Here is a 22,353-nt window from a genome sequence, read left to right as displayed (position 1 = left end):
CCTGACGGTCAAATGAGAGACAAAATGGAGTGAGGGGATGTGCAGGGCTGCAGATCCGCGATGACGACGGTGATTCGTGCCGTGTTGTCATTGCATCGTTGGATTATGGACTCACTATATCATGTGTTGATGATGAGGGGGTGTTGGTTCTTTACGCGTGGTCGGGTTATAGGGAAAAAAGGGGGCTTTGCGGGGCACTGATTGTCGTGCCTGTGAAGCCATTACTACGAGGGTGACATGTTTCACGCACACGCAAGATCACACGCGACGATGCTTGGTCGACTCTCGCGTAAATAAAGTTCCGAGCTCTCTCTGCCGGAAGAAGCGGAGCTGACAGCTGGACGCGTCGCCGGGGCATGCCCCGGTATTCCGTGCGTGTGGCGTGGGTGGGGAGGGGGAAGGGACGGGAGGGGGCTTGCAGTTTTTTTTTGCACGTAGACCTTTTGCACTATATGCATATCATAGGCGGTGTCCTATAGGTTTTTGTACTTGCACTGGTGCACGGCCGGTGTTGGGATGTCTGGATTTCCTGGAATAGGTGATTATATTGAACGATAGAAATAGGTTTCCCCTGGTTGGTGAGATGAGTGGGTGTTTCAGAGAAAGAGAGGTTTTGGCAGGGGCGCAGTTGAGGGGGGGATGGAGGGGCACGTCACTTACGAACCGCCTCCTCTTCATCACTTCGGAATTGTGCATGTATTAATTTGATTCTCTTGTAACACACAACTATCGTTATATGTTTTCCAGAAATAGTCAGTGCAAAGACATGGCTTTGTAGAATCCAATAATCATGGTCATACACCTTAAATGTTTGAACTACCACCCCCTATAAATTAGTCTCTTAAAAATATAATTACAATGTATCATCATGCCGATTCAACTAATAACATAAAAAACTAGAGCAGATTAAAAATAATATTTCTCGGCATGTACTCCTTTGTTTTGATTTTTGTGAGTCGGAGGAATGTAGAAAACATCAACAAAGTGATCAATCCTTTTTGTTTGATTTCATCTACCTGAATGTTTAATCATAAATCAACGTCATCATCTACTTCCGTTGTGACAATATAGTAACCCAGGGGTGTCAGACTCGGGTTGGTTCGCGGGCCGCGTTAACGTCAACTCGATTTCATGTGGGCCGGACCATTTTAGATATAATATTTAGATTTTTTTTAAATAAATGGATTAAAAGAACTGGATTAAACCCCCTGAATATTCAGTTTTTTATAGAGAATGTTTATAGACAATGTTTATTTTAGCTATTTTCATATATTTTTAGATTTTACAAAATGATTTTTAAACTAAAAACACAGAAAAAAAATGATTAAAAAATTTACAATTATTGATTTAAAAGGGAGAAAATCAGGAAATTTAATATACATCTATACTCTTCATTTTAATTTGATCCTAAAACAGAAAGTCGGCACTCATGATTTACTTTCCCGGGCCACACAAAATGATGCGCCGGGCCAGATTTGGCCCCCGGGCCGCCACTTTGACACATGTGTAGAAAGCAATATAACGTGATACTTTGTATTTAAAAAGGTTAGCAATATGCTCCCGCCAAAAATCAATATATCATTCTAAAAAGATGTCACTGTTCATTAAAATAGCAACAGGTTGCCAACAAGTATTTTTTCACTAGTATAGTGTCTGTGTTAACTCAATGGATGGCAATGATGGCACTAGACATTGAATTAATTTTCAATGGGAGATGCAAATAAACATTGGCATTCAAACATGAGCATCCACTTCCAGTTTGAATGAATGGAACATCTATTGAGGGCGCGGATGGGGATCACAGTACAGCTTTGCACTGGGGGACCATCCCATTTACTGATGCCCACCCTTAAAAACATGCATCCCCAAGTAGTGTGGTGCATTAAAATTGGAGGGAAATTGAGGGAACAATAGAAATTAATGTTGTTTTAATGTTGATTTTGGATAAGAGTTACAGTACTATACTATATTAATACTATATTAGTAAATATTTCATGCTAATTTATAATAATAGTCTGGAGAAGCAGGAAATTATCAGCTATTAGTATTCGTTTTGAAAACAATATTCAGTCCTTCCTAAAATATAATCATTATAAAGTTTGAACTCCAGCATCATTATTTTCATCTGCAAGTGGGGCATGAGTCAAGATGGAGGAAATAATAAACAGTTCGAAAGCTATTTGGTGTCAGGCCAAACCTTCAGTCTAAAGGGGCAGGAAAATCTTTCTTGACCAGTTATACTTCATTTGGTGTTAATCAGAGACACTTTCAATCGTTGCAAGTTGGTGCTGACTTGAATTTGACATGTGTTTGAATCTAAACATAATTTAGATCCACGCTTAATCGTTACACCTATAGTGGTTCGTTAATCCTTCAGAAAAGTAAACATTGGCTGAAAATATGAGTTAATACTGTCCTTACATTGCGTTTGGATGCAAGTAGTGCGGAACTCTGAGTGGGTGATGAGACATGATGATTATATAAAAATAAGTGCAATATGTCTTTAAAGGATCCGGCAAAGATTTATGTTGCTGTCATAAACTATGGACATTTCTAATAGGTGAAACGAAACCTGAGCCGTCTTTATCACTCAATTGTGTCATTTTATGTCCACTTGATAAATGTAGTGACCATCGGTATTGTATCCATTTCTTATCAGTGTAAACAGAATACCCAATACAAACAAGCTCCTTTATAGCATCACATTAAAATAAATAATCATGCCGGGCTTGCTTGATGCAGTGCCTATAAGACAGATAAGAAGCCGTGAAGATAGGTGAAGAAAACAAATGGAAATGTTTTATGTCTCCATTAGGTCATTTATTGTCTGTGGCAAAGCTATGTTTCACTGTAATGCCCTCCAAGAGACCTTTTGCTACAGTGCACGTTTTGGTTTGTAAGCACAACTGTGGTCGGCAGTGTGAGTCATGGCCACATTTCATTTTGCTGTACAAGAGTGCCGTGGTGATGTGACTATATTGCCTGACTGAAATGAGGAACTGGGTCAGCAAACCTGAGTGGCACGGCTGTGAGTTTCACTTTGTACCTTACATATTGGAAACAAGCACGTAACCTGCGTAAACAACTTCAAAACTTATATAGTATACACAGAGTGGCGTGATGGTCAAATCAGATTTTTTGTTAGCAGGAACGAATGTGACTTTTACCATGATGGGCATACAAAATGTACCATGTCGTCACGTGTCACATGTTCATGGAAGTCTATATGGTCCTTTTAGAAATTGTACGTCAGGGGTGGGCAAACTATTCCACACAGGGACGTAGTGGGTGTGGGTTTTCATTCCAACCCATAAAGAGGCCACCTTTTCACCAATCTGGTGTCCTACAAGTGCAATCAGGGGATTGCAGTCAGGTGCTTTCTATTTCTGCAGAAATTTTATTGGTCAAAGTGTCTGTACAGGATCGGTTGGAACAAAACCCTTCACACAGCAGCCCTCGAGGACTGGTTTGCCCACCCCTGTTCTACGTCATCATGCTGTGGAACTTTTGAGGATTTCATGCTAACAAAGGTCTTTCCCTAACCTGATAGCGTCAAATGTGGTAACAGGAAGTATTTTCCATGCATTAATCTATAATTTAATTCAAATCTGATGGTTTTAGCGAAAAACTGTGACAGTCTTTGCCTGTTGTTGATGTATGCGGCAGGTGCATATGCTTACTTACTTACATATTGCAGAAGCATTGTATAGATAGCCGATTTATATCCCGATTGAAATGAGTCCAGATGGGAATTGGAATGTTCTCTTTGCATGAAAAAAAATCGGATTTGTGTCACATATGGACATAAAAATTGAATTTGGATTGGATTGGATTGGATAACTTTATTCATCCCGTATTCGGGAAATTTCCTTGTCACAGTAGCAAGAGGGTGAGAATGCAGATACAGAAAAGGCATTTTAGATATAAATAGATAGGTAATAAGTAAGTTAATAAATAAATAAATATATAAGTAAATATATGAATAAATAAATAAGCACGTTGCTGATATATATATATATATATATATATATATATATATATATATACGTATACATACATATATATACGAATACAAATAAATATATGAATTTGAACTGCTGAGTGGACGTAGCTTTAGAGCCCCTCTTCAGGAGTGTAGTCCAACGGCGACTCGCAAAGAATGTGACTTTCTTAATTGAATTTACAGAGAAGATGGCAGAAGTGGGATGTCTTCTCCAGGTCAAGAGTTTCTACTTGAAGTGGAGGAGTTGAAGTATTTTGGGATCTTGTTCATGTGAGGGGAAAAATGAAACGGGAGATTGACAGCAGATTTGGCGTAAAGCCAGAAGTGTCATTGTAGAGAAGTAGTCGAGGCGTTAGGCGCCAGGGACGACCCAGAATGCACTGGCAGGAATATGCCTCTAATCTGGCCTGGGAATGTCCTGGGATCTCACAGCTGTGGTGGAGATAGTAAAGTATGGGTTTCCCTGCTAAAATTCCTTCCTCTACAATCTTCAGAAAAGGTTCAGTGTGAGATTTGTTTGGCCTAAATCTTGGTGGAAATAAAAACATATCATCTGAGATTTTTTTCCTTCTGTACCAAACTACACATAGAAAATCTATCTCCACACAGATACAATAGATCAAGGGTGTCAGACTTGGGTTGGTTTGCGGGCCGCTTTAACGTCAACTTGATTTCACGTGGGCCGGACCATTTTAGATATAATATTTTGATATATTTTTTAATAAATGGATTAAAATAACTGGATTAAAAGCCCTGAATATTCCGTTTTTTATAGATCTAAAACAATGTTTATTTTAGCTTTTTTTAAAATATATTTTTAGATTTTACAAAATGATTTTTGAACTAAAAACAGAAAAAATGGATTAAAAAATTACAATTACTGATTTAAAAGGGGGAAAATCAGGAAATGTATTATACATCTATACTCTTCATTTTAATTTGATCCTAAAACAGAAAGTTAGCACTCATGATTTACTTTCCCGGGCCACACAAAATGATGCGGCGGGCCAGATTTGGACCCTGGGCCGCCACTTTGACACATGTGCAATAGATGATCAAGAATTGTTTGTTCAATTAACCTTGCAGTACATAATGTGTGTGAATATATCAGTTCATTATATTGTATCTAATGTGCACAGTTGCACACATGAATGCAAGTATTCATGCATGCACAAACAAAGCACTTCTGGCATGGCCAGGGGCACTCTGGGCATATTTCCTTTTAGTGCAACATGCTGTCCCATTCCCTCATGGTTGGCCCAAGGCCTTGCGAGAGCTGCATTTAGGATAAGTGTGTTAAAAGTTGCGTGTTGTCTCATGAGTTAGGGGTCCCACCTTGACAGGTCTGTGTCTGCCCTAGTGGGTAGGGTGGTAGGGTACTGTCTATTTATAGAGAATTAAGGGGGAGAGAGGGAGAGAAAGAGAGAGAGAGAGTTGTCTAATGAGGGCAAGCTGTTAGGGGATGAGCTGTTGTTTCTGTTTGTGTGCGTGCGTGTGTGTACACAGATGGGTCTTCAAGTGTGTGACTTCAAACGTATCTTTGCTTGTTTCCTTAACACCATCACCACCTTCAAACACCCATGGTCCTGTTAGCTAATCTGGGTCAAAGACAGTTGATAAACTCACACGCACACTTATACACTATTCTTAAGAACCTCAAAGCACCTTTCTAGATTCACATGCACCCCATTTTTTTGCACTCCCATTCTTCCTAATGGTTTGGTCTCATTCTTTCATCCCCCACTTCTTCCTGCCTTATTTATTCATGTTGAGCAACAGATTGAAGGATCTTGGAAGGTGTGTGTGTGTGATCATGTGAAATGAAGGCGACCTTCATCTAATGCAAATGTGTCAAAGTGGCGGTCCGGGGGCCAAATCTGGCCCGCCGCATCATTTTGTGTGGCCTGGGAAAGTAAATCATGAGTGCTGACTTTCTGTTTTAGGATCAAATTAAAATGAAGAGTATAGATGTATATTAAATTTCCTGATTTCCCCCTTTTAAATCAATAATTGTAATTTTTTAATCCATTTTTTCGTTGTTTTTAGTTCAAAAATCATTTTGTAAAATCTAAAAATATATTTAAAAAAAGCTAAAATAAACATTGTTTTAGATCTATTAAAAAACTGAATATTCAGGGCTATTAATCCAGTTCTTTTAATCCATTTATAAATAAAAAAATATATAAATTTATATCTAAGATGGTCCGGCCCACATGAAATCGAGTTGACGTTAACGCGGCCCGCGAACCAACCCGAGTCTGACACCCTTCATCTAATGTCTTACTTCCTGCACTACCCCACATTTTATTCTCCCTGGATGAAAACAAGAGGCAATTTTTGCCGGAAATAAAGGATCCTCAATTGTCTACTGTATATGTCATTTAATAAGCCTTGGCTCCAAAAATTCCAACTAAGTGACAAGTCTACTTGCTTTCATACCCATTTTCTCTTTTGTTGAACAGACAAATTAGGCCAGACGATTGCCACAACTTCCTCCTGCAGCAGCCCCGTCCCCTGATGCTAAAACTAATGAAATATCCCTTTAATTGATTTTCGCCATTAGAAATAATGGAAGGGTGGTTTCTGATCAAATTCTGCACCACTTAGTGTATTTGACCAGCCCAAACAAATTTAGGGGCTTTGGTTGAAAGCCATGTCATGAGCTCGCTCTCGCTGGTTTGTGCTCTTGAGATTTTTGGCTGAGCTGGCAGCTTTGTCGCTTAATAAATTCCACACTTGGTAGTTCAGCTGTGCGGAGTGGGCCAAAGGATATAAACAGTAGGAGGTATCTCCAAGTGATCTAATCTGTCATTGTGCAAGATTTAGAGATGATTGCCTCCATTTTGAAGTTGAATTTTTTTAGTTTCTTCATCAAAAGTTTTCTTAAAAGGTTATATGTTCTGGGTGAGTAGACTGAAAATTCTTTTCACTACTGCAGGGGTCGGCAACCATAGGTTCTGGAGCCGCATGCGGCTCTTGAGCGCTGCTCTTGTGGCTCCCTGGAGCTTTTTCAAAAATGTTTGAAAATGGGGGAGAGAAATATATTTTTTGTTTTAATATGGTTTCTGTAGGAGGACAAACAAGACATAAAAAACATTGTTAAAATTTTTCAATGCTGTAAATATGTATCTAGAAAAAATATTAAAGTTCAGCATTTCTGTCAACTAAGATTTGCGTCATAGCCTCGACATGCATTTCTATTAGCAGGGCGGGATGATAATCAGCTTGCTGTTGTAAACAAAACGGCGACTGTGTTATAGGCCATGGATCCCAAGGGAAAAGAGAAAAATATTTTTAATTTTTTTGCATCTCCAGAGATATTTGTGTTTTTTTTTTGTCTAACGTGGCTCTTTAAACATTTTGGGTTGCCGAGCCCTGCATTAATGGTATAATTCAGTTTGTTGTTGTATGTTTTCACTCGTATAATGAGTCGTTTTCTCTCGCGACGATGCTCATATTGTGAAAAATTCGTAATGTGATGTGCTCATATTATGACTGTCCACTGTTAATAAAGAGTAAATAATGGTCATGAGTAACTACCAATATTTTAAGAAATACTGTTTAGATGGTTTTGTCCTCTGAAAAATATCTATTTCCTGGACTGATTGACCCAATTAGGATCACAAGTATGCCGAACGTATCCCTAAAGTGATGGCTACTCAGTGGATGTGCTAAAAAAAATAGATATAACTAGAGAATATTTCTCTCACGTATTTTATTTGCAGCCTTTCACGGAGTTTGTAACTTTCCCCAACACCATCTGTTGCAACACCCTGAAGACAGTCAGGTGCTATAGGGATCATGTCTAGCATTAAATATTGATTTAACGTCTGAAGTATGCATATACTGCCTTGCTCAAGGGCACCTCAGACAAACTGGTATTTCTACACACAATTGTATGCACATCAAAACAGAAAACGACTCCAGGCTGGTTGAAAAACATTATAGACTGGGAACAACTTGACATTTTTTTACAAGTCATTGCAACAGTAGAAATGATTTTGAACCTCCAATTTTTGGGGTAAAATACTAAAACTACTGGAGAACAACTGTTTTTGGAATGTGGGAGGAAACTGGAGTACCCAGAGAAAACCCACGAACCCCAGGGAGAACATGCAAACTCCACACAGTGAGAAATGGCCTGGGATCACTTAGAAAACATCCCCCCCCCCAAAAAAAACAATAAAGGGCATCAAATCCCAAATGCATAAATATCATAAACACACTGTCCTCACACAGCGCTTAAAAATACTGTAAACAAAATATTTCATTTTTACAGCCTCCTTTAAAAAGAACCCTAAAGCTCAAACATCTTTCTCAACGGAAATGAAAAGGAGCTTGGATTTTGTCCCAACAAAAGGTCAGCTGTCCGGTGAAAACGACATTTATGGTAGATCTGAACTGGTGTTATGCTAAATTCTTCCTCTGCCCAGTGCAATTTTCCCAAGTATAGCTCTTCTCCCAGAGCTGTGTTTCTTCTGCTCTTGACGCATTCATACCTGCCCTATTTTTCACAGTAGGCTCTACATTTACGACTTACACAAACGCACGTGTGCACACACACCCAAGATTTAGTTTTGCCTCAAACCTACACGTGGTGATCATGTATAAGTACCAGCATGTGTTCCCTCATTTGCTCTAGAACAGTACAGCGCGGTCCAGGCAAGCACAGAACAGTACATTACCGTACTTGAGTCACACACTGACTATTGTTATCTTGTTTTTCAGCTCACACTCATGAATAGCTTTTACGCTGCCAGGTTGTGCACAAACTTTTAAATTATTAATTCTTTTTTTTTCAAAGTCAAAGATGGTTTCAGCACTTGGTGTGAATGGATGGAAAGCAGACACTCCAGTTTGGCAGCTGCTGGTGTCCTGGCATGTGTCAAGGCGGGCTTGTGTGTTGAAGGGTTTTTCACTTAATAATAATAATAATAATTGGACATAGGCCCTGTCGTCATCATCAATAACAAAATCCTAATTGTCATCACACCCAGAAACTGCGTATGACGAAATTGGTAGTGCTTCTCCATAAGGTGTGTTTTCTCGGCAAAAGACCTAATAAGTGATAGTTTTGGACTCATAATTTGGCATTCTGCCATTATGGATACATCGCATCACCCCCCCGAGCGGATCACTTACCTCTCACTCTCTTTCACTTACCTTCAGTCAGCCATTAGGAGGCAGATCACTACCCAAACATCTTTTCATATTACCTCACTCCGAATTTATTACACAGAAGGGATTGTGTGTTGTGTTACCGCAAGTTTAGAGTTCTGATGGATGTGGGGAAAAAAACTGTCCTTAAGCCTATTTGTCCGTACTTTGTGGGACCTATAACGTCTGCCAGAGGGCAGCAGCTGGAACAGATTGTGACCAGGGTGGTATGGGTCCCCGATGATGTTCCTTTTTTCTTTTTCCACTTTTAAGGTGATGTAATGTCATAAATATTGAGATATTAGCTAGTTATGTGCTACCTAATGCCTGAATTTCTAAGTCCATTCCATACCATAGTCCACGGGTCGGCAACCTAAAATGTTGAAAGAGCCATATTGGACGGGAAAAAAAGCAAATGTCTTAAGCCGCAAAAAAATTAAAAGCCTTATATAGGTCTATTAATGAAGGCAATCCATGCTGTATGTATCTACATTAGCCTACTATCAAACGATGTGGGGGGAAACCAAAGTACCAGGAGAAAACCCACGCAAGCCAGGGGAGAACATGCAAACTCCACCCATTGAAGACTGACCTGGAATCGAACTTTTCTTTTCATTTTTTTCCAATGTCCCACATAACAGAAGCGAGCATACTGTGACAAAAATGTGGTATAAATTCTATATAGTACACATACAGATGTTGTTGTTATATTTACCACTATTGCACAGTGTTTGACTTTAAAATGTTGTAAGTGACAACTGTGCAAGCGGACGTTGTCGCCCGTTCACAGGGTCAAGATGAGAGCGTAACAAAGGGAGGATTCAACGATTTTAGCCTACCTACTTTTAGAGTGTGATCTAGGCCATTATCTGTGTTAGCAGTGGTGGGGCTCAAAGAGGCTCAGAGGATTCTGTGTAACAATACCTTTTATGACGTATGATCTCATGTGTTTTCGTGTGTCCCTCACATATAAGCAATCAAGCATGTAAATGCCAAGACTCCTTACGTGATGTATGCATGCGCCCCCCACGCTTCTGCCTTTTGTCTCTTACCGCCGACTTTGTGCGCCTTCGTGTATGTTTGCACAGTTCTCAACGTGCCTTGTTTGTGTGTGTGTGTGAGACTCCTCACGTGCAGCTGTGCACTCTCGCTGTATCACCCCCCGTCGTCAGTCAACCCCCCTTCTGCGCTCCAGCGGCGGCCCCGGGGACTTCATTATGTAAGAAAGACATTACTGCAGAACAGAGGCGGGAAACATTACTGCGGAATAGAGGAAGGCAACCCTGATAACTGTGGCAGCCCCTGCTTTATTACCGCACGCCCTAGCCTCCATAATTCACGCGGTCAGAGCATGCGACGTTCTAATAGAGAGCTCAAAGGGGCTAGTAATGTTTCAAGGCGACTTTTAGAACGAAAACATCAATTCATCATGTTCCGGTCCCCGGTCATTATGCAAACCAGCTCGTCAATGTTCTCTCATGCACTTATTCCTATTATTCATCCCCACAGCGGTCCCCTTCCCTCTGGCCCACCGGCTAACCATGAAGGAGGTGTTTGACGCCGAGGGTAGACCGAGGGTGGACCTGCTCAAAGCTCACCTCACCAAGGAGGGCCGGCTGGAGGAGGCAGTGGCCCTGCGCATCATCGATGAGGGTGCTGCCATTCTGCGCCAGGAGCGGACTATGTTGGACATTGAAGCGCCAGTAACAGGTATTTGCATATGGATGTATAGCGGGTCTCAAACTCAGGGTCTGGGGCGCAAATGTGGCCCTCCACATTATCTTTTGTGGTTTGCAAAAGTAAATGGTGCGGACTAGAGAAATCTGAATATTTACACACGCACAGCCTTTTATTAGGATTATTAATATACACTATATATATTCATATATATATATATATTACAATTTATTTTAACAGGAACACATTTTTTAAACATTCTAAAAATTATAAAAAGAGAATATATATATATATACCTACATATATATATATATTTTTTTCTCTTCTAATTATCACTACTTTTATGTTTTCTTTAAAGTACATTAAAAGAAACTTTAAAAAAAATAATTTAAAATAATAATAAACAGTAATATAAACAAAAATATTTGATATTAACAGGCTTGGAAAAGAGGACAAAATTCAAATGAGTCCTTGGGATTTAAAAAGCTATTTCTTTTCTTTCTTTTTGCTTTTTTTTTTACCTGATATCGATCCTGATTATTAAATGAAAGTGGAAGGTTTCCAAGTTGGCCCTTGTATCATTAAAATTTTCTGAAAGCGGCGCTGACAGGAAAAACTTTGGAGACCCCTGATTTAAACCATATTGCCCGCACTGGCACTGCCTTTTCGGTGATATCATTTGCCATGTGTATTCACTGCCCTTTCACCATGAACTATTGTTCCCGCGCACTTTGCTGAGAGATGCAATCGGTTTGTCATACCCCTCCGACGCCTGCGTGCATACCCTGGACAGGCAAATGGTTTGAAGCAAATAGAATATGAAAGTTGGAAGCAGAGGATAGATTAAGATCGATGGAGAGTAAAATGGAAAATAGATTTCAGAGAGGAGACGGCCTCCATACTCGGACTCATCTCAGAACATCAACAACAGCGGATGTGCAGGTGTGTGCATTTATGCAAATCTAAGTGGTGAGATGAATCTGTGTGGGTTGTTCCAGTGTAGGAACGTTACTCGGCTTTCACAGGTACAGCTCCCCGGGGGCAACCGAAGATAAGGTGGATTGAGAGTTGGTCGAATAAGAGGTGTTTAGCACAGAGGTTTTTCCTGACTTTTTCCCTTCGGCAAAGAAATATTGATCTATTACTCGAACTTCCGCTACATCATAATAATCCTGATTTTTGTCTGGGCAGGCAAAAGTGATAAGTAACAATTTTCAGGGTGAGCTGAGGTAAATTCATTCGTGTTTTCATCTTACTTTGTATATGTTAATAAGAAGGCGATTTTTATCTACCTGGGAATTCAACATAGCTGATGAAGTAAAGAAACAAATGGCACATTAAGAATATTGCTTTGCAAACAAAACCGGGTCTTAAGATAGAGTTCTGAGTAATTTCCAATTAGGATTTGGCACAGTATAAAGAGTCTGCAAAAAAGTGGAAGATGAATCGGATTTTTATCTCCTAGCTTTGTCCAAAGGATGCATCCAATTAACAAAAGAATGGATTCACCAGAAGGAAAAAATATTGGGAATGCCCAGCCATATTTGCTGTTCTTCTGCATACAAGCTTTAACAGACAAATGATCATCTTGTCTTACCCGTAATGACTTCAACAAAGAGCACACTCATCCTTAGTTGTACTACTATTTCTTTCTTTAGTATACATACAAATGTTCAATGCAATAGAATGAGATAAAGACACAGTTCACATCCATTATGTACATTTGTGAATAAATTGAGGCTTTAGTGCATTAATGCGAGCTTCTTCTAATCTAAAATTGGGAAAAAGCTAGTTTACATGAATGAAAACACTGGTTTAGCTTAGCCATCTTGATTTTGAATGATCCTCAATTCCCAGGCCAATCGAAAAAGAGACAAAAATGGAGGGACAGAATGTTGTTAGCAGTCAGACAGATGCAAAAGATCTGAAGTGAAGTGGCTGCAGAGGGGAACTTGACTAAGTGAAAGCAGACAGATGGCGAGAGAGGCGGATGGGATTTTGTGTGCTGACAGATCACACGGTTCTGAAGTCTACGTATCAGAATGTGACAGCTTCAAACAAGAAGGGTCATTTGAGGTACTAGAGTATCGAGCACATGTATAGAGCAGGTGTTGGTAATGTTGAGAATAGGCACAGCTCCAGAGATCTTCAGGTAGACTGGCCATACTACTATTGGAGAATTAGAAATAACTTAACTTGCATTTTAATCAAAGTGGCTACCCTCATTCCCTTTTAAGCATGGAACACTCAAAGTTTGGGTAAGGATGTAATCACATTTTCACTGCTCCTTGTGTGGCAAAAGACTGTGAGTGGGTGTGAAAAATAGTGGATCACATTTTTTGAGACCTTTTTGATCTCGAAATTCTCTATATCCTATTTTTTTTTTAACAAAATGCCAATTTAAAAGCATTTAGAAGAGTAAATAATTTAAACAGAAAAAAATTCTCATTTTTGTAGTGCTCGATTTTTAGTTGAGGACAAAAGAAACATGACTTTAGTGAGAATCACGAAGTCCAAACAAATGATTAATTTTCACACGCCACACACAACCGTTTGGCACTTTTGCAATAGTCACTTAAAATAATAGGTCTTAGAATGTAGGATTATGTGTTCTTTCATGTGTTCTGTGAATGTAAACACTGGCGCATTCGAATTAACAAGTTGAAATAACAAGGTAACTTCATAGTTCAAATCATGAATGTGACTGCTATGACTGTGTTGTTAATTCACACTCGCTCATGTATCATTCTCACAGTGTGTGGAGACATTCACGGCCAGTTCTTCGACCTGATGAAGTTGTTTGAAGTGGGAGGTTCCCCTGCCAACACGCGCTACCTCTTCCTGGGGGACTATGTAGACAGGGGCTATTTCAGCATTGAGGTAATAATGCATATATATATATATATATATATATATATATATATATATATATATATATATATATATATATATATATATATATATATATATATATATATTTATATATATATACATGTATACATATACATGTATACATATACATATACATATATGTATATATGTATATATACATATGTATGTATGTATATACAGACGCTCCCCAACTTACGAACGCAATTGGTTCCGAGCGATTGTTCATAAGTTGAATTTGTTTGTAAGTTGATTCAGTGCTATATTTTGTATTATAATTTATGTTTAAGGCCGATATAAGTATATTGAAGGTTTATATAAGTGCATTTGTATGTTTAAGGCTTGTATAAGTAACACGCATTGGTTTGTACTGAAAAAAAAACATTTAATAAAATGGAGAGAATATGTACAGTACTGTAGAGAGAGAGAGATTTATGTATTAGAAACTGGCCAAAAGAAGCGACCTAATGACAATTGCACAGTTTTCTTCTTTTTTTCATCATAAATGATGCAGTAGCACTGTATGGCATCATTCAATTGATTTGCAAACTTTGTGCAACGTTCAATATTTGGGTCCTGCTGCTCGATCTTTCTGTTTATAAATGGTACTGACGGTCGAACGATGTGCAACGCTCACCACTCTCACGCGCATCAAGCTTCGTTATTATTGCCACTCGTTTCAAATGAAATGGCTTGCCTCTTCCTTGCAACTCCCTCAATAGAAGCCTTTAGCTTTTTACCAACCATATTCAATATTGGATGCATGAGATATTTAATGACACAAATGAAAAAGGTTCTTTGCACACTGGAGATACATTCACGCACTTCCGCATTGCAACGAAGAAGAAGGTAGATGCTGGGTGAGCTGAGCTCTCACAGCGCCAGGCGTCGGTATTAGCGGCGGAAAGAAGTACTACTCCGAAAAAGGCGAAATACAAAATTGGACTTGCGAACATTTTTGGACTTAAACGCAATTTGCAGACATGTTCGTATGTACCGTTGTTCGTAAGTTGAATGTTCGTAAGTAGGGGAGCGTCTGTATATATATAATTTTTGTTGTTGTAAAATTCGGACTCATTAGTTTTATTTAATGTATTGAATTGAAAAATAATATGAGAACAATGATGATAAAAACTAGATTCATCCAATGAAAAAGAATAAAAACAGAAATACACTGGTTATGTGACCCAATGATATCTAAGTATAGTCTAAAGTTGATTTTATCTGTTGATTTTTATATTTCTGAATATTTAACTAATTGCATGCAATTGGTGGCGCTAAACGCGCAATCCATATTGATTGAGAGGGCTGGCAGCAAAAATACTAGAAATAAAAACCTAAAGCCTAAAATCACGAGCTTTTTTCCCCATCCAATAATTGACTGAAATACGAACAAACACATACAGGTGAGTTATAGGTAAATTTTCTTTGGCAGCTGATATTATTTGCTAAATTAACCTGTTAATCGGGCAACAATATTAGTAACGCTTTGGGAAAATGTATTTTGATTATTTTGAACCAAAGCTGTCTGGTTAAAAATGCAAACCAAATTTGTGTTTTTTCTCCTAGTCTGTTTTGCGACTAGATAAGTTAACCCTTCACTAGGCACTCATTTAACTCTTGCGCTGCCATTGACGGCACTAGACAGCCAATCTATTTTGAACGAGAGGGGTAATAGCGAATTATTGAAAGAATGAAACTAGTTCATTATATAAAGGTTAAAATCCCCATATGCTGTATATTGATATTTGTGCGATGGAAAAAAAGGGAAATGATTGGATTACGCATTTGTTTCTGTACTATAGAGGCAAGTGCATAAAGGTATTTCTGTGATCACATTGTGTGTCGGAAGTGAGCCGTGATGGGATGAGTGTTATGTCATTGACAGTTGGAAGAGAGGTGAGCAATATTTAGTCTGCCTTTGGTACACTAACCAAGAGCAGGTAGAGCTAATGTAGAGCAATCACTTTGAGGATCTCGGCAAAGACAATTTCATTCTGCATTTACATTAGTTTATTGACATTTTAAGTTCACTTTGCTTGCTTTACTCCAGTTAGCATTGTTGCTCTAGGAACACTGAGGTCCAACACTTCTAAATTGAGGCTCTAGTTTGAAAGAACACGGGAAAATAACGTGCCATTTTTTGCTTCTTCTAATCCCCTCTTCCCATTTAGTGCGTGTTGTACTTGTGGTCATTGAAAATCCTCTACCCAAAGACACTATTTCTTCTACGGGGAAATCATGAATGTAGACATCTGACGGAATATTTCACCTTCAAACAAGAATGTGAGTAATGCATTTGTTCCTTTTTAAATGTCACTTGAGCTTTTGTGTCATTGTTTATGCAGAGGGCGAACATTTCTCCAATTGTGTGTTTAATTTTATCATTCGAGGAATACAGTACTTAAGGGTTTGGTAGAGGAGGAAGTGATAAAAATGATCTACCCGCTTCTATAAATCCTATATTTTATCCTCACTGTTTTACTTTGTTAAAATGTTATGGAAGGCTCATTAAAACAGCAAAGTAAGTCAAGCCTTTTGCATTGGATTCTATTGGTACTTTCTACCATTCCTTCAAGCGTTTTGCACAATCCAGTTTTCTCCATCTTGCTTCCATCTAATCCAGTGTCCAATCCGTGGCCTGGGGATCAGATTTGGCCCAAAACATCTTTTTTTTTTCGTGGCTCGCAAAAGTCAATCATGTGCATCGACATCATGTTTTCATTTAAATAAAAATTAAATACATTTTACTAGTACTCCATGAAAGAAGGGGGACTACAGAAATGAGAGAATATTTACTATTTGTCTCCCATAATAAAAAAACTAATAATAAAAGAGAATATCTACAGTGTTCCTGTTTAGTTTGATTAAATAAAAACAAAACAAAAAGTATATTGAAAAAGAGAATATTTACAGTTTCTCCTTTCTTTTTTCAAATTAAAATAATGCAAAACATTTTTTTATACATGAAAGAAAAAGAAAAAAAGAGAATCATAATTCTTTAAAATATAAATAAATACAATTTTAAAAACTTCATTAAATTATAAAATTTCACTAGTATGTACAGGAATATATCACTAAATTAAAACTAAAACAATAATTCATTTTCTCAAACGCTTATCCTCACAAGGTTTGCAGGGGGTGCTTGAGCTTATACCAGCTAACTATGGGCACCAGGCAGGGGTTATTTATATTCCTTCCAAAGGTATTCACAACTATGATGACAAAGATGGGTTGGATCTAAGTGTTCTATTGCATTTCCGAATAGTCCGGGAACCTCATCTTTGCCTGCGAGTCCTGTTTGAGACCAGGTGATTAGCGGCCCTTAAATTGGCCCTCAATGATTGGCTCAGGGACTTCCACCTCGGAGTTTGATTGGCCAGGGGACGGGGAAGCTAATTTCCCCTGGCGCACTTGCCAAATAGTGGTCGCCCTCTATTACCATCTGCTGTATGTGTGTGTGAGAAACCGAGAGAAAAAGAGGAAGAAAGAAGAAGATAAAGAGGAAAAAACTGACATCTGGCAATAATGATCTCTTGTTATACACCAAGCACAGAAGAGATTGACAATGACACTCCTGACAGACACACATTTCGAACTTTAAAAAAAAACACTCACTGTTCCAACAGAATCGGAGTGCGTAGGTCTGTTGTCCTCAACCGCACCCTTCTCTTGATATTATCCACAAATATCAGCCCGTCATTTTCCCTTTCCCTTCTCTCTTCATCAATCAGCCATTGTCCATCCTCCCATTTTTTCCCTCATTTATCTTTTGTTTTCACCTTTTGACAATTTTAATCCATAACACTGTTTTTCTGTTGGCCGTAATGTGTGAAATGTACTTTCAAGATGCATCCTGTTGGATGTCACAAGTGATATAGCAGCCAAATCAGAGAAGGGGGAACAAAACAATCTGCCTTACAGGGTCTCTGTGCTGCTTCCTGCTCTATTTGGGTCAGATTTTACTCCATAAAATCTGAAGCAAAGTCTTAAAGGAAATGACAACTCCATGATCATGTGCATTCTAGTGGAAATTACCTCTTGGGAAAAAATACTGACTTCCACTTTTCTGAAAGGTAATAGTGGAGAAAAACATAAATAAAATAACATAACAATCAGAAGTGGTGGCAATACTGTTTTAGCCGAGCCAATCATCCGAGTATTCCAGATTGCATCATTAATACCCATTAATGCATGCACCTGTGCTCGACTGTGTATGATTGTGGGTATAACTGACATCCCAAAATGGCTCCACCCATTATATTTACTTTTTTTTCCTATTTAACCTCCTAAGACCCAAACTCTTGCAAGGCATGCATTTTTAATTTCTCTTTGATCTTTAGCCTAATTGAAACCTGATGAGTGTAAAAATAAAGAATTATCTTTTTACATGATGTAGTTTCTTGAGAAAAATGATGTCCACATAATAAGTAGACGCCAAAATTTAACATTGTAGTCTTGTGACAACCAAAAATGTGATCTCCACACATGTGGACGCCAGATCCTAGAAGGTTAAACATTACTTGCTCCATTTTCAGAAGTCTAAGAAATACACCATTTGCATACTCAATTACTTGAAGCGACGATTATATTCTTTTATATGCTGTGTTATTCTCCTGTTAAACTGACATTACAGTCACTTCATCCTATGTGCTGTATTTGTTTTCATCCTAGCATTAATTAATGAACACTAACAAAAAGTCATCAAATGCCTTCAGTCCTAGCTTTGATCCAACATCCTTTGTACTTTTGTTTGAATCCAATAAGAAAAAGCAAGCGCGACAAACTGGTGGTTCAAAGCGCAAGTAATAATTTAAAAAAATAAGTCATTTCGAGCTTCTCTCAACTTGTGTCCTCAAATGTCCCGCAGGTAAGATCAAATATTCGGAGCAGGTTTACGACTCCTGCATGGAGGCATTTGATTGCCTCCCCCTTGCAGCCCTCATGAACCAGCAGTTTCTGTGTGTGCATGGGGGCCTTTCGCCAGAGATCCACACACTGGACGACATCAGAAAGGTAACAATGATCATGTTTCACTTCCATTGACGTCGATAGCCGAACAATCTGTATTGACTGAGAGCAGTGGCGGTCCGTGCATTTTCTGATGACGCCTTCGGCAAAAACTATTTTATGGCTATAAGACCTCTACTGCAGCTACAGCTGTGACACATAAAAGATAATCAATAATAACCTCATACAATTGAAATATTATTTAGGAATATAGCCATATTTTACTCAAAAAATCATTTTTACCTGTACACAATATCCACCCTCCTTTCTTTCCTCCTTTTCTATGGCCATCGAAGCTAATGCTGAAAGTCGAGCCGGTCCTGTCGTATTTCTGGCATACGTTTTTATTCGATTTAGTGCTGAAAATGTTTGTTCCCGGTTGTGGCAGGCTTGCTTCCTTTGGAGTTGTCCGACCCTTCTTAATGATGTCCAGCTTTTTTTCTTGGAAAGTCCGTCTTGAAAATGGCTTTGACAGTAAATCTGCAAACGAATCCATTTCTTCTCCTTCAGCCATTGCGGGTTGACTAAACCGGTATTAAATCAACACAACAATATATTTGCTTGTGCAGCTCGCTCCAGATACAGTTTGGTAGCTCTGGCTAGTCCACTCTATCACTAGCCAATCATAGTTGGTGAAAGCGATGACATATCCCTACGCCTGCGAGAAGGCCTTGGTGTCACCAAGTCGAATTCTGATTGGTTAAAGCAACAGTCTTATCGACCCTTGATTAATGCAGCAGAACCTGCAGAACTGATTGTGAAGCCTTGAGGCAGATTTCTGACCCTGGCAAAAAATAATGGCTGAAATGTGATTGGTTAAATGCTTCAATATAAAAACACACATCTGGAGGCAGTGCAACCAGGGGGAAAAGCAATGAACGGAAGCTAACAGACAATGTGGGATTATTTAATAAGTATTCATGGACAAAATATAATTAACATTAGTCTGTGATTCAGATATTTCTTAGGCCAGCAGAGAAGGCCTTGAAGGCCTTGACGGCATACCACTGACTGAGAGACGCTGGAGTCACAATAGATCGAATGTCTATCGCCGTCAATGGCAACCAAAGAATTACGCGTAGAGTATTTCCTCATAATGAAGCCCGCACATGAACGCGCAGACATCGAGGGAACACACACTTCCTCCTCTAATGGCAGCGTTACCATGGTGAATCTGCGAGTGTGACATCCTCCCTTCCTGTGTGGAGGGGGTTGCCACGGAGAGGATCTGTAGTGTTATGTGTCTATGTGTTTGCTTTTCTTTTCTGTGATTTACATGACATCTGATGGTGTGTTTGTTTCTATGGAAGAAAATTGGGTTATTCTGCATAGGCTTGGTGTGTATGTTACTTACACTTTTTTTCTCTATGTGTCCCAGTTGGACCGATTCAAGGAGCCGCCGGCGTTTGGGCCCATGTGTGACTTGTTGTGGGCAGACCCACTTGAAGATTTTGGAAATGAAAAGACCCAAGAGTACTTTGGACACAACACAGTCAGGGGTTGCTCCTATTTCTATAGGTAAAATTAATGGCGCTTGCCTCCACAAGGTCCAAAATACACAAAATTTCAACGATGCTCCTGGGAAGCCCGCTAAATGTGTTGTTTTTAAGCGGAATTAGAGGTTATTTAATGTCTAGCATTTTTAATAATCTACACGAGAATACAAAACTATGTCTATATGATTACATTTATTTGTCTTGAGACCAAATTACTACCGACGTCGAGGTGTCTCGTACACAAACATACAGAAAAAACAAACCTCTCTGACCTTTGACATCTTTAGACCCATTTTTAATCAGTTCTTCTGTTTCATACTATACAAAAATATTTGGCAAGTTAAATAAGATCCCTTTATCCATTCTTCAACACGAACATACAAACAAACAAACCAGACAAACAGAATTCTACATAACAAAAATCAGACTTACTAAACATAGTTTTATAAGACATCATAGTGGCATTTGAGAAGAGAGCAATTCTTCCAATGATCTAAGAACTAATAGCCATCACTAGGATTAATCCTAGAGACACAGAAGTCTGGCTTGTTTACACACACACGCACACACACACACGCACACACACACACACACACACACACACACACACGGTTCTGAGATGAAACACATCAACACAGCACGTTCGCAAACACATGCACGCATTTCTGTTTCGGCATGAAACGCTATCCCACAATCCCCAGGGAAGCTGCACGGTTCTGTTGCTATGACGACCGGTTACCCCTGCCAGATACAGAGCGATATTAAGATATAGTGAGAGAAGAGGGAGAGCAACATGGGAGAAGAGCTTGGCGAGGGTGAGAAGATAAAAGATGCGCCTACAACTGTCAGCAGTGAGAAATTTTGAAAAGACAGGACACCCTGTGTATGCGTCGTGGGGGTCTTATGTTATTGATCCAACATATTGTACATGAGAAAAGACAGTAATTTTCTAGAAGTTGAGTTGGGGCAACAGTTACTCATCTTAATTGTGGTTAATCTCATTTTGTGTAAAAATGAATTCAAAAGTATCTATTGTCTGTTTATGAAAATAATTGGTCCTAGAAGTGGTTCCAAAAGTTGAAATTTTCATAAGTAGGGACATATTTTACATGTCAAATCCATTCCAAGCTCCGCAACACTACTAACTAAATGAATAAAAGTAGACCAACGTTGTGTGTGTATGAAATATGTGAGAAACACACAAATAAGAGGAAAAAGATAAGAAAATGATGCATAATTTCATTAATGATAATTCTATTAAGCCATCAAAATGGATAACAAAAAGACGCATGAACATTTTCAATTGTTGTCGAGAGTGTAGGTGAGAGAAGAGGAGGCACACATCTAAATTAAGTTGATCAATTTAAAATAACTTAACTTTCTTGCTGGCTAAGATGAAAAATAAAGAACTCTGTGATGATCAATGTGATGTTGACGGCACACAAAAGCGTCATGGAGGCGCCAATTGGATGCCAGTGTTGGGAGATAGCCGGGGGTAGAACAACTCTATCATGTCAATTTTAAAATAAAATACAAGAAACAGGATCTTTTTGCATCTTGGAGGATGTTTTATGTTTTGCAGTTTGTAACTTGAAATTATTTTGCATCCTGAGACAAAATGTTCATATTTCATATTAAATTATAAGGAAACAATTGAGTTAAAGTGCAGATAAAATAATTAGCTGTGTACTCTACTCACCTAACCCAAGTTCAGTAGATGCTTTTAAATATTAAGATTTACTCCATTTCTTTTAACTCCACCTCTTTTCTTTTCCAGTTACCCAGCAGTGTGTGAGTTTTTACAGACCAACAACTTGCTTTCCATCATCAGAGCGCATGAAGCACAGGATGCTGGGTAAGAAGAATTCTTTCATTTTATAATTTAATTGTAATATAGTATCACTGTATGAAGTATAAGTTCATTTCATTATATAATTCTGCCAAGAATATTTGCTTCTGTCATTTTGAAAATGCCATAACAATGCTCAAACAGTTTTTCAAAATAATAGCATATATTTCCACAACTGAAAGGTCTTCAAAACACACCTAACAATAAGCGTGCCTCTAAGCTATGAGCTAAGATGAAAATCTTACATAAACTCAGACCTAAACATTTATGTT

The 22,353-nt window shown here is 38.6% G+C and overlaps 1 protein-coding gene across 3 annotated transcripts in view; it reads left to right on the top strand.

Moving 5' to 3' along the window:
- Positions 1-22,353, top strand: part of LOC144082071 (protein phosphatase 3 catalytic subunit alpha-like) — a 36,970-nt gene that overhangs the window by 1,395 nt on the left and 13,222 nt on the right. For all 3 annotated transcript variants that reach the window (XM_077608902.1, XM_077608905.1, XM_077608904.1), the window contains exons 2-7: positions 10,670-10,870; positions 13,593-13,717; positions 15,901-16,012; positions 18,597-18,742; positions 20,115-20,254; positions 22,010-22,087. In XM_077608902.1, the coding sequence (XP_077465028.1) occupies positions 10,670-10,870; positions 13,593-13,717; positions 15,901-16,012; positions 18,597-18,742; positions 20,115-20,254; positions 22,010-22,087 (802 nt within the window). The remainder of the gene's footprint in view (positions 1-10,669; positions 10,871-13,592; positions 13,718-15,900; positions 16,013-18,596; positions 18,743-20,114; positions 20,255-22,009; positions 22,088-22,353) is intronic.

The sequence above is a fragment of the Stigmatopora argus genome, chromosome 9, assembly GCF_051989625.1.
Source record: "Stigmatopora argus isolate UIUO_Sarg chromosome 9, RoL_Sarg_1.0, whole genome shotgun sequence".
NCBI lineage: Eukaryota > Metazoa > Chordata > Actinopteri > Syngnathiformes > Syngnathidae > Stigmatopora > Stigmatopora argus.
This window is presented reverse-complemented; position numbering and strand designations above follow the sequence as displayed.